The 19,713-nt window shown below is 38.9% G+C and overlaps 2 protein-coding genes across 2 annotated transcripts; both read left to right on the top strand.

Annotated features, from left to right (window-relative positions):
- Window positions 1-1,042: 1,042 nt before the first annotated feature.
- LOC115693891 (disease resistance protein L6-like) lies at window positions 1,043-16,760 on the top strand. The gene is made up of 4 exons (XM_056307473.1): window positions 1,043-1,130; window positions 14,404-14,944; window positions 15,149-16,268; window positions 16,416-16,760. The coding sequence occupies exons 1-4, from the start codon at window positions 1,043-1,045 to the stop codon at window positions 16,758-16,760; spliced, it is 2,094 nt and encodes a 697-aa protein (XP_056163448.1).
- A 126-nt stretch (window positions 16,761-16,886) lies between these two features.
- Window positions 16,887-17,684, top strand: LOC130136901 (disease resistance protein RUN1-like). Its single transcript, XM_056307474.1, has one exon. The coding sequence runs from the start codon at window positions 16,887-16,889 to the stop codon at window positions 17,682-17,684; it is 798 nt and encodes a 265-aa protein (XP_056163449.1).
- Window positions 17,685-19,713: the final 2,029 nt, after the last annotated feature.

Genomic DNA, 19,713 nt, shown 5'->3' on the forward strand with positions numbered 1-19,713 from the left:
GTTAATCTTGGCTCCAACCAATTGTTCTCTGACAATATATATATATATATAATGATGGTAGTTGCGTTTTGTATCGCATGCATATCCATGCTTAGTGACGAATAGAAAGGAAGGTTACTGGGCCTGTTGCTTTGTTGCAAGTTTTATGAAAAAATATGCAAAGAAAAAAAACCGTAATATCTCGCTCTTTCCAAGACTAAGTTTGTATTATAAATAAATTTCTTCTTTTCTTATCGCGAAACTTCGATTTCTACGCCCATCACTGTCGCCTTGATTAGCTCCTTATTTTAATGTTTTTTTTTATCAGAGGGCTCTTCAGCGTAGTAGTACTTAAAAATCAGATGCAGCATAAGATCAGAACTTTGAACTTATTCAAATGTGGAATCAAGTTCAAGATATCGATCAATTGTTTATCTCCAAATAATTATGGTTGTACAGTCCATGCAATCTGGTTTTCACCTAATTTTTGCCATTATACACGCTAGGGATTCCCTACTCCCAAGGAATTAGGACATTATATCTCAGTTAACTTATGCATAATTTATATATTTTGTTAATTTATGTCTCGACTTTATGTCCAAGAAAATTCAGTGGAATCCAAAATTTAGTGAAATCTAATCTTGAATTAAAGATAAAAAAGGAAGAAAATGAAATTTTCCTAGTTTTAGTTGGTAATTTGCATAATAACATATGAAAATGGAATTCTATTCGGTTATTACGCATTAGAGCAAACAAAATGAGTGTTTAGAGTTTTCTTTCTGTGTGTGATATAACACTTGAGAGTTTGCTTTGAGTGCAATCTAAGAACGGGAAACACTTGAATGATTGAGCGATTGTAACTCTATAATTCTCTAAATTAATAATGGATTTATTTGTTGTTGGCTCTCCTAGTACTGTAAGTACCGACACTTAGACCAAACCACATAAATATCTACCGTTGTTTATTATTCTTGTTGTTCTCTTCAAAGATTTCTTCTATTCGCGTTAAACTTGAATTGCAAATAGGGTTAGGGTGTCGAAGAAGATATAATGGACATGATCGATGGAGAAGCAGATGGTAGTGATGGTCTTGAGGGTTTTGTTCTCTGCCACTCTATTGCTGGAGGAACAGGCTCAGGTTGCAGGGTCAGGTTGCTTCCATGCTCTTGTATTTACATTTTTCACTTTTTTGTAGTTGAGATTGATGGACTTAGTGAGAACTGATATAAATCATAGTCATTCCCACTTGTTGAGGCTTGTCATTCTTTCGGAATGTGCTGGCCTATATTATGCTTAATATGCCCCAACCGTAGGATGGTCTATAATATTCTTGAGAATTAACACTGTTCAACTTCTCAATCCAAAATTGTTCTTTATTATTCTTGTTAGTCATTTTTTCGGGGTGTGCTGGCCTATATTATGCTTAATATTCTCAAGACTTCTCTATCGATCATGTCCATTATTCTTGTTATTCGTATCACTGTCTGGAAACGTATTTGCAATTATGTCTCGAGCTAGAGTTGGGATTGAGAAGTTGAACGGGGAAGAATGATTTTGGATTGCACAGCATTGAGATGTTCACCCCTGTTAAAAACCCAAGACTTGATGATGGTATTGGAGGGTAAGGATAAATTGCTCGAAATGATGAAAGCGACTGATAAGGTAGAGTTGGAGTAGACGAAAAGCATAATATTGTTAAATCTATCAAATGAGGTGTTGCTTGAAGTGGCCGAAGAGAAGGATGCCCTAGCATTGTGGACAAATTTAGAGTCTCTTTTGTTAAATGAAAGGTTTGAACAATTGCTTGTATATATTGAAAATGATGTTTCAGCAGGGTGTGTGAAGGCATATCCATCAAATTCCATGTAAAATAGTCTAACAAACTTATGATAGACTTGAAAAACATCAATGAGGCCTTGCTTAAGGAGAAAAAAGACATGATGTTGTTGGCGTCTCTACCGGATTCTTTTAAGTTCTTTACTAATTTAATATTACAAAGGGCATACTACACTTATCTTAGAAGAGGTAAAGTCCTTCTTGTTTGCTGAGGAGTGGGAAAAGAAATTGCCAGTATATAACTTAGCGAAGGATATAGTGTATGGTTTGGTTATCCGAGGTAGAGACTAATGCATAAGGTCTAGAGGTAGCAGATAGAGAGCCATTTTAAATCAAGGTCCAACTTTCGAAATCAGCAATGCTGTCGTTGCAATGAGGTGGACATCACATGAGAGATTGTCAGAATAACAAGGTAAATGAGTTAAGGTGGAGTTTGCCGGTGATGATAATGTTATTAATATTGTAGATAATAGTTCAAGCAATCATGATAATGTGCTAGCAGACACCACGAGTTCATCAGGCAATGATTAGGTGTTTGATTTTGAATGTTTTTAGATGCAACTTTTCATGAGGATAAAATAACTACCTATTAGTATACCGAGGTTGGCAAGGTGTTTATGGGAAACAGTGTTGCTTGTGAAGTGGTAGCGATCAAAACAGTTCAGATTATGCTGCAAGATGGAGTGCTGAGAAGAATGACTGATGTAAGGAATGTACAGGAGATGAGAAAGAACCTTATCTCGTGAGTGCTCTTGATGAATTTGGATACTGGATCTTAGTTGAATGTGGAGTTTTGAAGGTCTCTCGAAATATGCTAACTGTGATGCAAGTGAAGATAGGTTGTAGGTTATATCTCCTCTAGGGAACGACACTGATAGCTTATTTATTAGATTCTCAAAGGCTTCAGATTAGGACAAGACACATTTGTGGCACATAACACTCGCACATATGAATGAGAGATAGATTATGGTTCTAAATCAATCTACTAGCAAGTCACCGGACCGAGAAGGTGAACTTCCGTGAACATTGTGACATAGGTAGTCAGTGCAAAGAGTGAATTTTAGCACAGTAGTTCACCAGACCTCATAATTTGTTAGGTTGTGTACATTCAAACTTATGGGGATCTCTCATGTTTTGTCCAAGGGTAATGCCAAGTATGTATTGTTCTTTACTAATGATGGTTCATGGAGGATTTGGATTTTTAAGAATAACAATGAGGTGCTTAGTTGGTTCAAGTCATGAAAAGCAATGATCAAAAAGTAGATATGAAGGTAGATCAACTACTTGAGAACTGACAAAAGGTTCGAATTCTATTTTGAGGAGCTTAGCCAATTTTGCATAAAGGAAGGCATATGAAACATCGCATTGGTGCCAACATACCATAGCTAAATGTGTCGCAGAATTGATTAATTATTTTGGAGAGAGTTCTCTCTTTATTCTCAAATGCTGGATTAACTGAAGATATTTGGGTCAAAGCAGTGAATACTGCCTCTTGGTGTGAATAGATTATGTCACCACAATTGATTGGAAAAATCCCAAGGAAACACGGTCGAGAAGTCTGCTAATTACATTAAACTGAAAGTGTTCGGTTTCCCTACTTATGCTCATATGACTAATGGCACGCTGGAGCCTTCGGTAAGGGGTAGATATTCTTGGGGTATGCATGGGATGAAGGGATACATGCGGTGGTGCATTGAGGAAGATTTAGCCCAGTTTAGGTTGAATAAAGATATAACTTTTGACAATTTTGCTCAGTTTGAGAAGAGGAGTGATGGTTTGATTGCTGAGGAAGATTTAGACATTGTTAAAAAATAGGCAGAACTTTAGGGAGAGTCTAGAGATGATAGTGTTTAAAGATTTAGACAGTGTTCAACGTGTATTCGATATGATAGTGTTTATAGAATTGCTGGAATTCCTTGCAGCTAACAATTATTCCCAGTTAATACTTGATGAAGCGTCAAGGTGGTTAGCAAAGTGTATGGGCTATAGCAACAACTGGATGCAGATGGTGAGATAGATGATTTGGGCGTAGCGGCGATAATTTTAGACATGGAGATACAAAGAGTGAAGACTGAATGTTGCGAGTAACTTGAAAGAGCTACGCCGGAAAAGTGTTGAGGTGCTTCAACATGCAATTGAGAAACTCTGTAGGTGTCACGCCCCGACCCTCGAGCGCGCTAACATCCCACCAAGATCGTTATAAATACGACGTCCCAGGATGCATCGCCGACCCAATCGAATTACTAACGATTAAACGCATGCAGAAGCGAACTAAAAACTCCCAATCACAACAGCAGGGATAGTCAGGAAAACACACGTCAATTTAAACAACATCATCAGCAATACATGAGGTTGATATATTACAAGTCCGCCACGCGGACCTTCCTGATTACAACCAGAACAGATAGGGGTTAACCTAGCTCCTCTATCTACGAGGATGACCTCAAAAGGTGTTTTCCCTCAAAAAGTCGGTTCCCAAGGAACGGTATGTGTACTCATATCGGATGACCTGAAAAGTGGTTAACAACAACGGATGAGATAAATCTCAGCGAGTTCACGACCTAAGCCTCGACTAGGAGGTCAACTCATCTCGGATGTACCTAACATATGCAACGATACATCGATGGCAGACAACTCAATATAGAACATACAGGTACTTCACAACACAATCACAGGCAGCCTTACCTTGCCTTGGCATATGCACATGCCCTATACGTTATAATTCACCGTATGCCATGATAATGCAATAAGCATATAATGCAATCAGAATACGCATCAACCTTCTCAAGCACAATGCATTCACACGTGTCCTGATTATAAAGTGAAACCGCTTCGGCCCGTCCCATACCGTGCCTAGCAATTTCATCCCATAATCAAGCGCAATGCCACCACAATCTTTCACGCGTATTCCAATTACTATAGCCACACCAGGGGCTACGGCACAACCCGCGATATTCGCCTCAGGTTGGCAGTCTTCCGGTATATCCGGGTATCGTCCCGCCCCATCGGGCACGGCATCGTCTCACCCAACCACAATGACGGCATATCCCATAAATGGGTTCATTCCGAATCCGATTCGCGAATGACTACGTCTCCCCTGCTACCAGCGACGGCTTCCAATTACTAAATTGGGTACACCCGTTAGGGCCACGGCCAAACCCTAGGTTGGCGGTCATCCGGTATACGGTTTTCCGATATAACCGAGCACGAAGAGAACCTTTAAGTGATCATGCACACATAGCAACACTCATGTTCCATCATTATAATTTTCAATAGCCGATGCAAACATGATCCGTGCTAACACGTTGAAATATCGCAACTTCCACACGTAAAAATGTACTAAAATATTCACACGTGATTATGCACATATCAATAAATTCCCAAACTTGGCATGCTTCTATATTCAAGTACCCACAACATATTTCTTACGTAAAACTTAACAAATAAACCCGACACCTCAAGGTTTATTAATTAAATACCCGTAATTCTATATTTCACCATAACCAAACAATTCAATTTGGCATACAAACCAATATATAAGGCAAATTCTAGCTTAGGCATCACAATTTAAGCTTAAAATAAACACAATTTAATTTCGGAATTTCCACAAAAATATTAATAAAATAATAATATTTTTAATTCCGAAAATTAATAAAATATTATTATTTAATTCCCAAAAATTAATATAATATTTCAATAGCTTAACAATTAATTCCTAATTAATTAACACTAAACATAATTAACTTAAACTAATCCGCTCTAATCAAGTTTAACCTACTAAGCAAGAGATTAGTGCGAAAACTCACTCGTTAGCGAATCCGACGACACGAGCGCGACGGCGGCGGCGAGGGCTACGCGTTGCATGGTCCGAAAACAACACGGAACGATGACACACGGCCGGAATAGGGCTGAACAGCAGCCACAAAACCGGTTTGGCTTCGGTGAGGCGATCCGGCACGGCGAAGGAGCGGCTGCTGTGGTGGCTGGTCGGGGCTGCTTGGGGGCTGATCCGGGCATGTAATGGTGTCTGGTGGTGTAGGCTAGGTGGCTGGACAGCAGCGGAGCAGCGGCTGCAACGGCGGGGACGGACAACGGGCGACGAAGCTAGAAGCTTGGCTGGAAAACAGCCGGCGACGGGGGCTGTTTCCGGCGAGAAATGGACCAGTCCGGCGGCTGGAAATGAAGAAGCCGAAGGGAGCAGAACAAGAAGCAGCAGCAGCGAAGCAGAAGCAACAGCAGCAGAGGAGCAGAAGCAGCAGCGGTGAAGAAGCAAAACCAACGAAGAAGGAGAAGAAAAGAATAAGAAGAAAGAGAGGGGGAAATGATGAGGAGTTGGTGGGGCTCGGTGGGGGAGTCAAACACGCAAAAAGGGGGGCACCGGCGGAAAAAGAGGGGAGGAGAGAGAGTAGTCAAATCGTAATAATCGCGATCCAACAATCACGATTTGAATCCAAAAAAGATCTAACGGTCCCCGAAAAATCTTAATTAATAATTTAGGATTTGGCCAAAGGGTATTAATAAAAACACACCGCGAGAGAGGTTTATCGGTCCAAATCCGCACCCGATTAAAAATTCACTTTCCACATATCCCGTGCAATATCGAGGTTGGCCACAATAATATCGACACCGTCCAATTAAATTCGTCCCGGAACTCTGAGAAATTCGACACCAAAGTTTGGACTCTAAATAACGGCCAAATTCGATCAAGTGCGATTCTAGCGAAATCTTAATTTTAAAAACAATAACCGGGAGTGATCAATTTCCGTTCGAGATTTTACTATAAGCACACTAACGAATTACACATTTTATAAATCCTAAAAATTGGCCGAAATTCGGAATGTCACGGTAGGTACCCCCACTTGCTGCATATTATAAATTGTCTTTATCATTGTGTACTTAAATGGAGGTCAAACACTTGTCCCATACTTCACATGCTAGTTAGTTCTGTGTCATTATGATGTTGTGGATAGTACTAGGCTTGATCTTTCACATGCAGTCCAAAGAATGTATAATTTTAATTCTGGTGTACATAGGGATGCTGTGAAGGGGATCTTCGTAGTTTTGTTGGGGACGACAGAAGTTTGAGTATGTTTTGTTGGATGTTTAGTTAGTGTGGCAATAACTAGGTTTGTGAACCTAGATCTTACAAAGAACTTGAAGGATGGTTTCATCCTTATGTTGGTCGTGCTGTGAGTTGAAAGGTGTCATTGAGAGACACGATGGTTTCATCAACAATTGAAGATTGAATGGTGACAATTAAATGGGTTGAAGAGACGGTGTAGTCAGATCACTTGGTTGGTGATGTTGACATAGGACCTAAGTTGATAAAGTGTTAAGTGAAAGCCAGAGATATCACGAGAAGATCGAATTCATTGGTAATTGATATTTTTGCATTAGGAAGAACATGTCAAGAGAGGATGCGACTGCGAAAAAGTATTTTGTGGCTACGAATCCTGTGGAGACGTGGACCGTGTTCATCTAGACAAGTTTGAGGTCAGCTTGGGCTTGATAGACATTCGTGATAGTTCAGCGTCCATCGGGGCATTAGAAGAGCAGACATGGATGATAAGCACTATGACTTGGCTACAAACGTCGAGTCTAGGTCGAGAAGTATTAATTTACTTCTTGAGTTTGAGCTTTCGTATGAAACTTGACTAGGTTGAAGTCTGGCCGTACTTTGGATGTCCTTTGACTGGACTTTATCTCCAAGAAAATTCAATAGAATTCAAAATTCGGTGGAGTCTGGTCTTTGATTAAAATAGAAAGGAAAAAAAAAATCAAGATTTCCTAATTTGAGTCAATAAGTCACATAAGAACATGCAAAAATGGAATTCTTCAATTTTACAAATTTGAGAAAACAAGAGTAGTGTTTGGGTTTTTTTTTTTCTATGAGTTTTTTGAGTGAGTTCTATTTAAGAGAATATGGGATAACACTTACGGGTTTGATTTGGGTGTAACGTAGGACTGCGAAACACTTGAGCAATAGAGTGATTGTATTTCAGTAATTCTCCGAATTCATAATGGACTTCTTTGTCATTGGCTATCTCCGTGGAATAGGTTTCGACATTTAGATCGAATTAACATAATCTTTGGTGTTCTTTATTATTTATCGACAATTTTGTTGGTAATTACTTCTTTTTATGTTAGATTTGAATTGCAAGATCTGCTAGTTTTCTTGTTATTTCACAATTCGTTTTAAATAAGGAGAATAAACAGAGTGAACATGTGCAAGAACTTAAACTTAATGTCATGTATTTTTTAACCTATTCCGCACGTTTTCATATGGACCCAGTAGACGCCAATGAAAAGTTTCTTAATTAATAAGATAATAATTTTTAATGCATTGCATACTCCAAGAACAACATTGCAGTTACTTTCGAGGTGTCTAGGCTTTAGATAATATAATGTGATAAGATAACTAAATTACAAAACATATAGGGCATGCCATCAAAGTGAAAATACCCATAAACCTGAAGAATCATTCAACCTCCATAACTTGGAGTTTCCTTACAATCAGGATTCAACAATAAGAATATAATTGGCTTTTGAAATCTCTTTTTCCTCGATAAGCCCATAAGTATGGCAATAGACCATCGAGATCTACAATTTATAAAACCTTGATATTGAACGGATCATTTCTTACCATATCACCATGATGAATATGTTTCCGGACTCGAAATAAAATAGGAGAAACACCTTTTTACCTATAGAGAGATGACACGGAGCAAGCATTAGATGTAAATCAGCTGAGTGAGAACTAGAAATAGAAGAAATATAGGGAGCATTATCAAAAAAGTCCTAAATCTATTGTAATTGTACCAATTCAGTCATAAACTTTTTTTTAATCAATTGAGTCCTAAATCTTTTGTGCTTATGCCAATTTAGTCTATATGGCATATTTTGGCTAGAAATTGCTAACATGGACGCCAACTATCCTACGTGGCATGGCCGGAGCTGACGTGAACAATTTTTTAAAATAATATTTTAATATTTTTTTCGATTTTTATTTTTATATTTTCTTTTCTTTTTTCCTTTTCTTTCTTTCTTTTTTTTTTCCTTCCCTTCTTCCTCTAGCCGGTGGCCAGACCTCAGCACGTAGGATGGCTAGCGTCAACTACGCCACATAGGATGATTGGTGTCCATGTTAGCAATTTCCGGCTAAAATTGGCCAGATGGACTGAATTGGTACAAATACAAAAATGTTTAGTATTCAATTGGCAAAAATAAAGGTTTAGAACTAAATTGGCATAATTATAATAGGTTTAAGACTTTTTTAGTAATTTTCCTTATATGATGCTAGTTTCAAGTTTCAGGTAATTTCCAAACACAGGACACGGACATCAGTAGAAAATTGCAAATATGGTGGTCAACTGTTTGAGCACAGTTTTCAAATTTGTGAATGAAGCTTCTCACTTGACTGTAGAAACATACGTCAACTTTCTCTACAAGCACCAACTTTGAAATGCATGAGGAGTTCAATGATAAATTATTTTTTTTTAGCCGAAAATGATCAAATTCAAGAGTCCATCCCATTCACTCATTGAACATTCAAAGACCGGTCAAATTCCATGAGGAACTTGAACAGATTAATTTAGATATCACTCTAACGCAATTCGCGAGTTAACCAACGTTACCAAATACAAAAGCCTAGGCTCACAACTCTTGACTTGATGCAATTCTTTTTTTGGTCTCGTTAAATTGTTAATAATCTCAATATATTTAAAACTTTAATCAATTAAATTAACTCATCGATGGATAACATTTTTTAATTAATACTATAGGGTTGAAATTTGATGCACGTCATTAAGTCCATACCCCAAGAAGCAGAAATCCTCAACTCCTTCGACCAGCGCAATAGTCCTTACCTTTTATTGGCTGAATATTCACAAAAATTCTTTCTTATAAGCCAATTTTGACAAAAGCATTTAGTAACATGCACTAATTGCAACTATCCACATATATAGCATTGCGGTCATTGTTATAAATATCTTTTTTCTTTTTCAAAAAAAATTAAAATATCAGTGTTTCTTTCTAAATTTAATAAATGTATGTATAAGGGATAGCGCTCATAAAACCGTTCCCTAGAACGTTCACGAGTCTATTTATTGATGCCATTTACTCTTGAATTTATTAAAGCATTACCATTTGGTGTTATTAATGATTAATATCTCTCAAAATAATTATTCTATCCTTTCTTCTTACAAAAAATTGTTTAAGGAATTAATAGGAAAAAAGGGATGAGTAATTAAGTAATTATATTTCTGTGCACTAGAATTTCATCAAATAATATATGATTGTTGTTTTTTGTTTGCAAAATAGACTTTATTAAGTGAAGTCATATACTAATGATCGAGATTTATGCATCACCGAAACATATGGTTGAGGGAGATTTTAAACATGGCGGTGCCGCGCATGTGTGAGACAATTAATCGAGTAGTTGTAATGACGTCTAAATGTGTTCAACGAACAAATAAAAAAAAGAATTCTTCACTTTTGGCGAGGTTTAAAACCTCGTTGTGGAGAATTTAGGGACTAGATAATTTAGGTCTCCCTTCGCTAAATCACCACCTTGGCAGGCCACTTAAATGATACAACATGATCGCACAAGCTGTCTATTCACCAAATTTGCTCTCGCGAACCATAGGAATCCACCAAAAGGAACAAAAGAGAACAAAAAGAAAGATGACAGGGGACCTATCCCAAGAATGAAACTTTATTCAATAACTCTATTGTGTTTCAATGAAGGTCCGGGGTATTTATATTTGAGAGCCTAGAGCCCTTTGAGTAACCTCTAAAGGTGCATTTCATTCACTAAAAACTTCCTGATAAAGAAAAATATTTCCTTCCTTTTCTCCCAATCTAAACCACCAAACAAATGAAAACTAGCAGTTTTTTTTAAAGATTTCCTGAAAAGAACTTCCCCTAATCTAAGCTTGTGATTTTCATTTCATGGAAAATATTTTTTTTTACAGAATGATTAGTTTTCTGTCATTCAAACACCAAAAAGTCTGAAAATAATTTCCTGAAAATAATTTTCCTTCAAACAAACAGACCCTTAAATAAAGAAAATGTAACATCAAAAATATGAATTTCAAATAGGCAACAATGTTATTAAATTCATAATCTAAATAAAATAATCCTAAGAAATCCAAAAAATAAATTGAGAATCAGGAAAATATATATCATTCCTAATATTCTAATAGAAAGAGATAATCTTGAGATCTCCAAAATATTACCCAGGTCATTTTCCTTCGTTGGAGTATACTGTCCTTGAGGCCAATCTTCATCAAGCTCTTGGTTTTCATGATATGGTCATAGATCAGCAACATTGAATGTACCGGAAACACCATGCCGTCCAGGAAGTTCAATGTTCTAGCAAATATCGTTGGTGCACTCCAAAACTCGAAAAGGACCATCCCCTCAAGGAGATAACTTACCATGACAACCCGGTGAAAATTGAAAACACAAGATCACCTTTCTCGACGGCGATACTTGTCGATTTGCTCCGAAATTCTTTTCCTTGCTTCCTCATATAACTGTTTGATTTCCTTAGGCCCCTTCTTCAGCGTCTCCACTAAATTGACGCCCTGTGGGAGATGGAATAAAGATCAAGAGGACTCAAATGTTGCTTTCCGAACACAGCTTCAAATGGGCTTTTTCCGGGTAGTTTGACTCATGGAATTATAATAGGCAAACTCAGCTTGAGCTAATAACAAATCCCACTAATTACATGTTTTCCACGAAAGCTTCTTAATAAATTGCTCAGAGTTCTGCTTTGTCCATCAGTACGAGGATGACTAGCAGAACGAAATTGAAGTTGAGTCCCCATTTATCGCCATAATGTAGAAAAGTAAATCAAAGTTGACATCATGATAAGAAGTTATTGTCTTTGGAATATCATGTAGGCGCCGGATTTTATAAAAATAAAGCTCAGCGACATGTGACACATCAAGAGTTTTGCTATAACATACAAAATGTGCCATTTTAGAAAATCGATCAACCATGACCATGACTAAATCCTTGTTGTGTCGAGTCTTTAGCAAACTCATTACGAAGTCCATACTCATATCTTCCCATAGGCGATTGTGGAATAGGTAACGGCAAATAAAAACCAGTGTTTTGGCCTCCAGCTTTTGCAATGTGACAAATTTTGCATCATTCAATGAGCCGCTTTATATTTTTATTTATGGCCAATGAAAGTTCTCTCTAGCAAGCGCCAAAGTTTTGTCATGACCAAAATGAACCGCTAGTCCACTATCATGGGCTCAAAAACACACCACTGACGGTGAAACTGTGCAATGTAAAATTTTAAGAGTTTAATTTCCAAAATCTGGACTTCATACATATCTTTTAATACTTCAAATCCAACAACCTTGATTTGCATAGTAGAGAGAAACGTATGTTGGTGGCTTAAAGCATCCTTGACTCGATTTTGAGGAGAAACAAAAAAGATTGTAGAAATTTACTCCAAGCCGCATGTCAGCGATTAAGCTTCTGTTGAGAGTTCATGTGCTTACGTGCCTCATGGTCAGAGTCCAAAACACATTCTTTTGTTCATTGAAATAGGCGATGTGACGGCCTTCTCGACTGAGCACAACACCATGCTCACATTTGAAGCATCGAATTGTTACATATTTCAAAAATTTTGAGAATTCGAAAATTATTATTTTGTAACGGCTTCAATCGAAGTTATGACATGAAAGCCATTATTTTGCAATGATTCTTGTAATAGTTTTGTAACGGTTTTGTAACAGTTTTGTAATGGCTTGGATTTTAAATATCAAAGCCGGTTGGTTTAATTTGTTTTACACCAACCTCTCTTACATTTGCCAAATAACAAAACCTCCAACTACAATCTAACAGAGACGCCTCAATAAGAAAATTCTCTCTTCTCCTCCCATTTCTTTCTTTGCTAGGTTTTACATAAAATTTTATTGTTCGTGTTCCCTTTATTATTCAATGCAGAGTAAAGAGGAAGGTCTGGTGCATACTGAGAAGATAGCCACTAGAGCCTGTTGCACCAAGTTTCATACTCCAAGAGGCGGAATTATTCTTAAGGACAATGTTTCCACGCTTCAGATGGTTGATATTATTTTCATCTTCTCCAAATTTTTCCTACAGCAACTAACCTCAAAAACCAAGTCAAAGTTTGGTAGAGCTGACACTGGAGCTTCAATGATTATGTTCTTTAAGAGCTTAAAGCTCTTTCGCGCCTTTTCTCTCATCTGAAGCCTTTCTTCTTTAAGCATTTAGTATTTGGTGCAGCAATGGAACTAAAATTTTTTCTTATCTCCTGTAGAAAGAAGCGAGGCCATAAAAGCTTTGAATCTCATGAAGCGTTAGCAGCGCTCGCCATGAAGTGATAGCTTCAATCTTTTTAGGATCCATCTCTATTCCTGAGCTAATCATCACATAGTCAAGGAAAATTACCTCGTTAGTCAAGAAGTGACATTTGTTGAGATATTTTTACTCTCTCAAAGCTTGGAATACTTACAGGAGATGTATCATGTGTTCTTCCTAACCCTTACTGTAAATAAGCATGTCGACGAAAAGAACGACGACAAATCTCCCAATGAAAGGCCTATATATTTGATTCATTAGGTGCACAAAAGTACTTGGAGCATTTGAAAGGCCAAACGGCACGATGTGAGGCGCATATAAAATACTTGTGTGCTGTCATCCATCGTTTTACTGCTTAAGCTTTTGGTTCAGCATATAGCACAATCATATATCTTCATAACTTTCTACGATGCATGCTTGTTAACATTATGTAATACAGTTGGCGTGCGCATGACAATCTATCGTTCAAATGGTGCTGGATTCCATTATTGGACTGTAAGTGCTTTGTTTTGTTTTTTTTTAGTCGAAAGAAAGATTATATTCATCAGAATAATATCCAAGAGGTACATAGAAGGTATATAAGCCTAGCAAATCCCAAACAATTGCGGAACAAAGCAAATACTAGAACGCAAATAAAAAGCACAAAGCACAGTTTGCAGATAAAAGTATACTCTCATCCCTCAAGAATAGATCTGCCATTGTAAACGTTTAGCGGCCAATCACCCGATTCACTGATGAGCACACGCCGAGATCCCCGCTCCATTTGCAACGGCTTGCGGTGCGCATCTTGGTTCAATGTCCACATTACCATCGCCATGCAGTGACACCAATATTAATATTTTGTAAGCCCTTTGTTGAAATAGCAGGTCGTGGACTCCTCCGTTTGAAGAATGAGGATAGTAGACTACATATAGAGTAATTGCTATTATCGCATCTTCAATAGGCGTTGTCCTTCTTTTTTCTCACAAATAAAACAAGGAATAGGTTGGTGGACTTTATTGTTCTTTTTTTGTAAATGGTTTCTCATTTGTAAGACAAAAACGAAACATAACAGAAACAACTGAAATAAGAAGCGTGAAAGTAATGTTCAAGAACTAATCCGGATACTAAACAGAACCAAGCAAAAGAGAGGATCAACAAGCGGCACCGCCACCGACCGGTCAACAGTCGATTTGCTCACCAAAAACCAAACCTATTCTGGTCTATAAGTGTGGGGATGGTCGACTCAAAGTACTTTCACGTGTATAGTGACAGAGCTCCTTCGGGTCTCAAGATCTGCTACACGAACAACGCACATTAGTCCCGTTACCAATCGTTCCTCATCAATGTCTGGACGGCCACTCTACGATGTGTTCCTGAGTTTTAGAGGGCGGGACACGCGCAAGAAATTCACAGATTGCCTGTACAATGCATTGAGTGGTGCTGGGATTCGTGTCTTTAGGGACAAGGAAGAGATGGAGACAGGCGAAGAAATCAACGAACTGCTGATGGAGGCAATCAAGCAGTCCAAGATATCAATACCGGTCATCTCCAAGAACTATGCTAACAGCAAGAGCTGCCTCAGGGAATTGGCGCAAATGTTGGAGTGCAAGGAGGAGATGAATCACATCATAATCCCCATCTTCTACTACGTTAGCCCATCAAATGTACACAACTGCGAGGGCCCTTTCAAGGACCTGGCAGGGCTCAAGAAGCGCGGCATAGATGGCACATTGGTCAATTCCTGGAAGACTGCTCTCGGTAAGATCGGACAGTTGAAAGGATACCATCTCGACAAAAAAAGTGCAGGGTAATTTCCATGACACGCTCTGGTCTGAGATTGCTTTTCGCATGTATTTTGCCTAATTTTGGGTTAACATTAACTAGGTTAAACATATCCAATAACATATTCATTATTATGACTATGACAACGGCTGCATCACGTACAAATAGGTTTTCTTCCGCTTTCAATCCTCCTCTTGCCTGTCCTTTTTATTCCATGTACATTTGGCAGGTCTGATGGCAACGTCATAAAGCAAATTGTCGACCAAGTCCAGCGGAAGCTGAAGAAGAAGGACCTAATTGTGACGAAACAATTAGTCGAAGTCGCTCCTCATGTGCAAAACATAATGGCAAAGCTGAAGGTTGGCTACCACAATGGGCAAGCGGTTAAAATTGGGAACACACGTGAAATGGTGTTAGTACATGGCATATCCGGGGTTGGTAAGACTGTCCTGGCGAAATGCATTTATAATAAACTTCACCATCTGTATGATGCCTGTAGCTTTCTTGAGAATATCCAAGCCGATATTGAACGTAACGGCATCGTGTCTGTGCAAAACAAACTAATTTACGACCTCCATAAAGGAAATGCCCAAAAGTTTCGTGGTTCTAACGATGCTCTAACTCATATTAAGTACCGACTTTGCAACATGAAGGTCCTCGTTCTCCTTGACGATGTAAAAGATCGTGTACAGCTCAGGGAATTAGTCGGAGAGCCTGATTGGTTTGGCCTGGGGAGCAGGGTCATTGTGACATCCCAAAGAGGTGACCTTCTTGAAAACATCAGTGGGGCGGAAAGTTTTGCCCATGGACCGATGGAGCAAGATGAAGCTCTGAAATTATTCTGTAGGCATGCTTTTGGAACGGATTCTCCCCATAAGAAATTCAAAAAACTGTCGAGAGACATCGTTACAGCTACTCACGGGCTTCCTTTAACGCTCGAGCTGGTGGGTTCATATCTGAACCGTGCCAAAAAAAAAATGTGGCAGGAAACATTAGAAGCATTGGATAAAGCTTCTCATTATAGTGTCCGAGGAGCTTTGGAGAAGAGCTATAACAACCTAAATGCGAATGAACGGCAGATATTTCTTGATATAGCATGCTTCTTCACCGGAAAGGACAAGAGAATCCCCTCTTACATGTGGGATGACTTTAAGTATTTTCCTGCTAGGTCGATTCGAGCTCTTCAAACCCGGTCTTTGGTAGAAATTGGAGAGAACAAAGAACTATGCATGCATGAAATACTGAAGAACTTTGGCCGGGAAATTGTCAAGAAAGAAAACAAGAAACCTTGCAAGCGCAGTAGGCTGTGTGACCACAATGAAGCACTGAAAGTATTACAAACAAGGAAGGTAACTTCTGCGAGACATCTTTTCTTCTTTAGATGCCAATTGATGCTGTTAAAGATCCTTTTCGTTCAATTAGTCATCAAGTGCGATGCTGATAGACAGCTCTATTTTGTTTTTTTTGAAGTTAATTATGTTTTGCTTGATTTACAGGGTACTAATAAAGTTCAAGGCCTCAGGCTCGAGTTTGGTGACGGATCCAACGGGAATATCAGTTTCGAATGCGATCAATATGATGGTTTACAGAACTTGAGGTTCCTCAAGCTGGATTGGGCTAATATTTGGGGAGACTTTGAGGATCGTCTTTTGAGCTTAAGGTGGCTTGATTGGCAGGGTTGCCCTAAGAGTTTTGACGTTCAATCGCTAAATCTGAATTTGCAAAACTTGGTGATTCTTGATTTGTCGCGGAGTCAGGTTGACAAAGACTGGAGAGGTTGGAAGCTGCTACTTGAGGAGGTGTGGAATGAATTTACTATCTTCATACATGTTTTCTTTTGACGACGTATTTCTCAGGAGCTAGACATTTACTATCATATCCTCTTTATCTTGCAGGCAAAGAAACTGAAAGTTTTGAAACTAACTGGTTGTGTCCAATTGCGTGCCACGCCAAAATTTCCTCTATCAATGAAGCTGGAAAGACTTTTTCTTGAAGGTTGCTCTAGATTAGCAGTTATCGATCGGTCATTTGGTAATCTGAAGAAGCTGGTTTCTTTGAATTTGAAGGGATGCAGTCTCCTCCGTGAATTGCCAGATTTGGGTCCCATGAGAGGCTTGAAAGAGCTGGTGATTGATGGAACTTCCATTTCTCAGATCGATTTCCGAGAAGGTTTCATGAAGAAGCTTAAAATTCTCAGTGCTTGTGATTGTAAACATCTGACTAAAATATCCGATTCAATCAGAAACTTAAAGTCTCTCAAATATCTCACTCTAGACGGCACTACAATCCAGACCCTCCAAAAGTCCATCGAGTCGCTGGAGAAACTGATAACGCTGTCTCTGAAGAACTGCACGAAGCTAACCCATCTTCCAGAAGGAATAGGGAAGCTCACTTCACTGCAATTCCTAGATTTATCTTACACTGAGATTCAGAAGTTACCTCCTTCAGTCAACAAGTTGAAAGCTTTGAAAGTGCTCAGGATGAGGCATACTTTCATAGAGGAGTTTCCTGAAGATATACTAAATCTGGAGCAGCTGGAAGACATAGATTTCTCCTTGTGCGGGAGTTTGAAGGGGACAATCCACTATGATATTTGGAGATTGTCGTCTTTGGCAATCCTGAATCTGTCCAGAACAAAGATTTCCGGCCTACCTCCAAGTATTTCAAGACTTTCTCGTCTGGAGAGACTTGACATCTCCAGATGCCGCAAACTTCAGAGCCTACCCGAGTTGCCCTCCGTTTCGATTATTAGAGATGATAATTAGATTCTAGACAATTTTTTTCATGAATACCTTTCTATTGATCTTTTATTAGTGAATCATTAGCGTTTTTTAGACTATTTATGTTTGTATTATTCTCTTTTGTAATGAGCTTATCCTTTGAACTAATTGAAAATTGATAGCTTTCTTTGTTGTGCTTCCTGCGTGTTTACGAGTTGTGACTTGTGATTGATGTTTACTAGGGGTGTCAAAAGTACCCGCTCAAACATGACCCGACCCGAACCGACCCGATCCAAACAGGAAATTTTCATATTGGGTCAGGTTGGCCTTAACTTGTTTGGGTAACAGTAAAAACAAGACTTAAACTTGTTTTGGATCTACCCGAACCCACCCGAAACAAGCCCACCCAAAACAAACAAGATCCATTTGTTCTTCTTGTTCCAAGAGCGCCGGAAAGGCAACCACCGTTCATTCGTGCCCGTCCAAGTCCAACGAACTCAGTCCTCCTCCTCCCTCACTCGCCTCTGCACTCCGACCTTCGATTCCAACTTCTGTACTTCTTTGTTTGAACAGGCAAACAAGACAACCCAAGTTCTGTTTTCGGGGTGTCCTTCTTAAGAGAAGATGTAGGTGGTCAAGCAAAAATCTAAAACACGAACCCGACCCGACCCGACCCGACCCGACCCGATCGCGCAACTATATCATGTTCGGGTCTTGTTTCGGGTCGGGCCAAGCAAACATATGCATTGTTTCGGGTCGGGTCGGGTATCATGAAAACCCGACCCGACCCGACCCGTTGACACCCCTAATGTTTACCAGTTTCCACCCTGCAGCCAGATTATCTGATCATAAAGCAAATCTATTGCAATCCTCTCAAAATTTGTAGTCACATTTACGAAATCAATCAAAAGTGCATCACAACCACTAGCTTTGAGAAAAGATTCGTCAATTAATTTTCCAAATTGTCCAGGCATTAAAAATCAACTTCCTATCGAAATCCTAGTTTTCCTCGTTCAACAACTTCCATTTTATCATGACAAACCTGATTTCATGATCTGTATCAGTTTCAATCTCACCGCTACTGCAAAAATCATCACCAACTTCAACTTCAAAATTGTCCACCTTTCCAAATGGAAATTTGAAAATCTCAGTATCTTGTTGTTGAGGCTCGTAAACGACACTCTGAGCTCGTACATCACAACCACTAGCTTTTGATGTGTTGCCTTCATCAAATTTATCGCGCGGTGGGTAACTGCAATTCCCAAGACGATTTTCACCGCATCAATCACCAACCACAGTAGCTGCAACTCCATAACCACCACGACCATAGTAGCCATCACAATCACCATGAAATTTTTTCCAACCGATCTATCCTGCCTAGCACCACACGAATTATATTCCTCCAAGTAGGCTGCAATTTGACAAACGGGATGGAACACGCGAAATAAACTGGGTTAGAATCTAATATCATATTAAAAAGTCCAATTCAAAAATTTAAGTTTAAACTAATAGGTGGATAGTGAAGAGATATGGGATATTGCAGCACAATCATCGTTTTATAGATTGTTGAGATACTCTAATACTACAGTCAAAGAACTTGCACCTTCCAATTTTCCCTAGCGAGATGATTGTCCCCAAAGCCTCTGTTACCGGACATCGTGTTCCCAAGATCTTCCTACTTTGATACCAAATTGGCGCAATATATGGGAGTAAGCAATATATCGGAGTAAACACGTGTTTTCAGCTCGTAAACACGTATGAAGGGCAATAGAGAAAAATTCTTAATTTTTCATTAATTCGAATGATAAACTCATTACAAAAGAGAATAATATGGATACAAATAACCCCAAAATCCCGAAGATTCTTGCCATAGTTGGAGGGGAAAATTTCAAATCAGTACCTAAAGTGGGTTATTTTCTCAAAAAAGGGTCCAAAGTGGACATAGTGTCAAATAAGGGCCTAAAGTGCCTAATCAGTTTCAAATAGGGGCCCGAAATACCCAATTAATTTCAAGTAAGGGCGAGGGCCGCCCTCGCCTGACGCCGGCGAGAGCAGCCTCCGCTTGAGGCCAGCA

This window comes from Syzygium oleosum, unplaced genomic scaffold, assembly GCF_021117445.2.
Source record: "Syzygium oleosum isolate NSW1041296 unplaced genomic scaffold, Sole_v2.1 Sole_v2.54, whole genome shotgun sequence".
NCBI classification, from domain to species: domain Eukaryota; kingdom Viridiplantae; phylum Streptophyta; class Magnoliopsida; order Myrtales; family Myrtaceae; genus Syzygium; species Syzygium oleosum.